Source organism: Terrapene carolina, unplaced genomic scaffold (assembly GCF_002925995.2).
Source record: "Terrapene carolina triunguis isolate 2854851 unplaced genomic scaffold, T_m_triunguis-2.0 Scaffold62, whole genome shotgun sequence".
NCBI classification, from domain to species: domain Eukaryota; kingdom Metazoa; phylum Chordata; order Testudines; family Emydidae; genus Terrapene; species Terrapene triunguis.
The window spans coordinates 37,730,519-37,735,026 of NW_020664413.1; the positions used below are offsets into that span (position 1 = coordinate 37,730,519).

General features: G+C 48.5%; 1 protein-coding gene across 2 annotated transcripts; it reads left to right on the forward strand.

Annotated features, from left to right (window-relative positions):
• The first annotated feature begins 1,616 nt into the window (after nucleotides 1-1,616).
• On the forward strand, nucleotides 1,617-3,930 carry DLX1 (distal-less homeobox 1). Of its 2 annotated transcripts, XM_024201488.1 has the most exons (3): nucleotides 1,617-1,929; nucleotides 2,370-2,569; nucleotides 3,676-3,930. In XM_024201488.1, the coding sequence occupies exons 1-3, from the start codon at nucleotides 1,617-1,619 to the stop codon at nucleotides 3,928-3,930; spliced, it is 768 nt and encodes a 255-aa protein (XP_024057256.1). The 2 variants fall into 2 exon arrangements, with proteins under 2 accessions (XP_024057256.1, XP_024057338.1); XM_024201570.1 differs by lacking the exon at nucleotides 2,370-2,569 and having other exon boundaries at nucleotides 3,676-3,707.
• The last annotated feature ends 578 nt before the right edge of the window (nucleotides 3,931-4,508 follow it).

Below are 4,508 nucleotides of genomic sequence, written 5' to 3' on the forward strand. Positions count from 1 at the left end.
TGTTGCTATTAGTGTTAAATATATGGCTAATTATGCGTATGAAAATTAAACATCAGTGTTATGCTAATGGGGCCGCCTTCAGCTGTGGATCAGAGCACTTGAGACTAGCATTTAATCAAATGAATCAGTAACTAATACATCTGCACGTGTGAACTTTCACAAGATCATTTTCCTGTTACAGCCACACGCCACTAAATTATGAAAGAAATAATTATCAACACTTTCTAATTATCTAACAAAGTAATTTGGGATTCAGCGTAGGCTTTCTGTACAGGATCTCCAAAGTCACACCTTGTCACCACGCACGTACACGGAAGTTTTCATCCCAGGTTGGGTTTCAATGCACAATTTAGATACTTTAGGGAGGGAAAAATTGAAAAGGTCCAGCTCAGGTGATAGCAAAAACTGAACAATAATTTATGAGATGGTATAAATCAGTGTGGTGGATATTAGTGATATTTGTGTGTAGGTACAAAATGCAGGCATGCATGTGTGTGTGTGTGTGTATATATATAATGCAAAGAAGCATGCACTGTGTCTATGGATATGCGACTATATGTGTGTATGCATTCACATATATAGAGAGACAATTGTGTGGTCTAAGCTGCAATTAGCATACTGTTGGTGTTAGTGTGTGTGTGTGTGTGTGTGTGTGTGTGTATACACACACACACACACAGTATGCTAATTGCAGCTTAGACCACACAATTGTCTATAGGTACTAGCTCCTTTATGCTGAAGTAGAAATCAGTGGGTGGCAAGAGGCCTTTAACAAGATCCATTGGATCTAGTCTTGCTGGGAGGAGACACGCAGGGCCACCTTTCCCAGAGCCCTCGTCACCCCGTGTGTTTCAGGAAGGACCGGCACTGTCCTGCCTGAGGAGCAAAGCAGCAGAGGTTGGTGTGATAACCCTCAGGGCCTCGTGCCAGGGAAGGGGGAGGAGGGAGAGATCTGTGGGGAGTTGCTGTGTCTCCTGCGTTCCTTCATTGCCTGACTGCCTCCTTTGCTGTTTCTCTCCATCTAAAGCAGACGAGGCGCTTCGCGCGCTTGTTTACCAATCGGTTCTGGACGCAGCGAATCACAGGGCGTCCGAGCTGAGGAGTGGGCTCGGGGGGGGGGGTGCACTGGAGGATGTGAAGCCCCCTGGCTGGCAGGCTCCTCGCCTGGAGTAACTTTGGGCCGCCCGCCCCTGGCTTGTAAATCTCTCTTTCGCCGCCTTCATTGTGTTCTCCGGCGTTGTCTGTTCCAGATGATCACACACAGGGGACGGGGGACTCTCAGCTCACCAAGTCCGGCTCGTCTCACTCACTAGGGTCCAGGCGAGCCCCAAGCGCCTTTGACCAATCCAAAGCGATTATGCAAGACGGCGGACCAATCAGCTCCGCCAGCTCATGAATATTCATAGGCTTGGCTGAGTCAAAGCTTTTAGGCGAGTTTGTGTAGATCTACGGCATCATGCTTAGACTTTTCAAAGAGACAAACTCCATTTTCTTATGAATGGAAAGTGAAAAGCCCTGTTCCGCTTAAATTGGGTTCTTTCCTGTCCTGAGAAACACAACAGACCCCAAAAAGGCACGCTGAAGAGAGAACACACACACAGACCAAGCGACAAGAAATGACCATGACTACCATGCCAGAGAGTCTTAATAGCCCTGTCTCAGGGAAGGCTGTCTTTATGGAGTTTGGGCCACCCAGCCAGCAAATGTCTCCTTCTCCCATGTCCCACGGACACTATTCCATGCACTGTTTACACTCGGCTGGTCACTCTCAGCCTGACAGCTCGTACAGCACAGCTTCGTCCTTCTCCAGACCGCTGGGCTACCCCTATGTCAACTCGGTCAGCAGCCACTCGTCTAACCCCTACATCAGTTCAGTGCAATCCTACCCCAACAGCTCCAGCCTGACTCAGACTCGGTTAGAGGAGACAGGTAGGTGCACTTGGCTTTGGGGAGGGGGGAGGAGTGGGGGAGGGGAAGGAGGGAGGGAGGTTGCTTGTATCAAAATATATCTATAAAAATAAAATAAAAATAATTAGTCAGAAAAGGCTGAGGCTCAGCGAGGATCAGTACACAGAGCACACAATGCCCGGCTGGAAAAAAATCAACCCAGATGTGCACGTATTAGTCTTCGTAATTATTTATTGCGTAGCGCTATAAACAATGTATGCAATTAAGGGTAATTAAACCTAAACTGCAGCCTGTAAAAATAGCAAACTTTCTCTGGGAAGGAGCCTGGACTGCCATAATCGCCTGGAGCCTTTGTTAGCTCGACTTGTTCTTCACTTTTCTTTTCTTCCTTCTCATTATTGTTATTGTTGATGCTGCTTCTGTTGTTACTCCTATTTATTGTGCATCGTTTGTGGTTGTAGGGGCCGACTCGGAGAAAAGCACTGTGGTAGAAGGAGGGGAAGTTCGCTTTAATGGGAAAGGGAAAAAAATCCGCAAGCCCCGGACTATTTATTCCAGTTTGCAGTTGCAGGCTTTGAACAGGAGATTCCAGCAAACTCAGTACTTGGCTCTGCCCGAGAGAGCCGAGCTCGCAGCCTCGCTGGGACTCACCCAGACACAGGTACAGCAGCCGCTGCTCCCTCCTCCCCTTCACACAGCCCGTCTCATCGCTTTGCTTTTTCCTCTCTCCCCCCTTCTGCCTCCCTTGCACCGAGCGGCCCTGCACTGGACCGCGAGCCGCCTCAGTCCGGCTTGTGGAAAGCCTGTGCCCAGGTTCTGTCTGGGGGCTTTGGGGCCAGACATGGCCGGACTGCTGGAACAATAGAGCTAATAACTCAGACTTCCACACCCCAAATCTACCAGCATCGCCCTCCTCTTCCTCCCCGCCAGCCTCCGGCCTGCTTTTATTTGTGTATTCACTGTAAATGCTTCGCCCCAGCGTTTCTAAATTGATCCTCGCGGCATTTTTGAAACGGGAGACACGACGTTTCCTATAGCTGAGGGTAGGTTTTGCCAGCTGTGGGCGCCTGGCCGTGTGGGGTCGGTTCAGTGTTACCTCACTAGGCTAGTTTGGAGCAATAACAATAAAGCAAAGTTGCCTGCTCCGGGAGAAGAGATCGAACAAAACAAAATACGGTTTCACCCGCCCCGCTAGCAAAGGCAGGGGAAAGGAGACCCTGGAAATCAGCCTGCTTGGAACGAACAGCTCACCCGGAGGAGACCGAGACCAGGAGACTCGAGTTCATTTCCAAAAGGGACGATTTGTTTATTGATTGTATTACTGTTCCTTCCAAACCCAGGTTTAAACTGTAACTCCAATGTATGTTGCTGCCCACGTGCACCCATTTCCTGGGAGGGGAAAGGGGGAAATGGGCGCTGCTAATCCCTAAATCTTTGCTTTGACAGCAAAATGCCGTGAGAGTGTGAAAAGATTTCCTGCTGAAAAGGCAGTTTGATTGGAAATTTCAAAGCCTGATCCCGGCCGTCCTAGGCGAGTGTATTTCGGTCCTTCGGCCAGGTATTAGGGGTTTATTTGTATCAGTAAAACTTCTCGTATTGAGATTAGGAGTCAGGGCTAGCTAAGAACTTTCCATTATTCTGCAATAGAGGCGCTGGCAAGTCTCTGTGCTGAGCACATTGTCTCCAGACTTTTACACAAAGCCCTATGAACCAGCCCGTCTCCCTCTGCCCTTCTTCCCATTCAGTAATGTCTTTATTGTGTTCCAGGTGAAGATCTGGTTCCAGAACAAGCGATCTAAATTCAAGAAGCTAATGAAGCAGGGAGGGGCAGCTTTGGAAAGCAGCGCTCTGGCGAATGGCAGGGCGCTCTCGGCCAGTTCGCCCCCAGTCCCCCCAGTGTGGAACACCACCTCGTCATCGGGTAAGACCTCTACGGGGACCCCGGGCACTTACATACCCAGCTACACATCGTGGTACCCTTCAGCCCACCAAGAAGCTATGCAGCAACCTCAGCTGATGTGATTACAAACCAGTTTCCTCATTTCAAGCACTATCGGTCCAGAATAATAAATAAGTCCAATCAATAAACAGAGGAAAGAAAGAGAGGGGGGAAATAAAAAGAACAAACAATCGAGAAAGAGGTCTCTTGCCCATAGAGCCATTAACACTGCACCATAGCGTGGTGCAGACAAGCACAGATGTGATGCGGGGCTGGTTCCCAACTGCTGACAGCTGACAGAGCAGCCATTAGATCATCCGGAGAACAGCCTGGGAGCAGAGAGAAAATCCGACCCTCAGCTTTGTGGGACAATCAGAAAAATATGTTTGTAGAGGAAAAAAGCTCTCCTCTGTCCTGTCTGTCTGTCTGTGTCTAGCTGATGAAATGTAGGTCATTTATTTACTACCCCACTCCTCTTTAACAGCAATGCGAAAACAACCTGTACTATAGCCAGATATTTTTCTTTGCATTTTCCTGTACCCTTCACGACTCGTCTGTGTACATTTTTATTGTTGTTGTTAAAGGGAGAGATGGGGATTTAATTTATTGACTTAAATTACCACTGTAAGAGTGCTAGAAACACATGGACTATCTGGTTTGC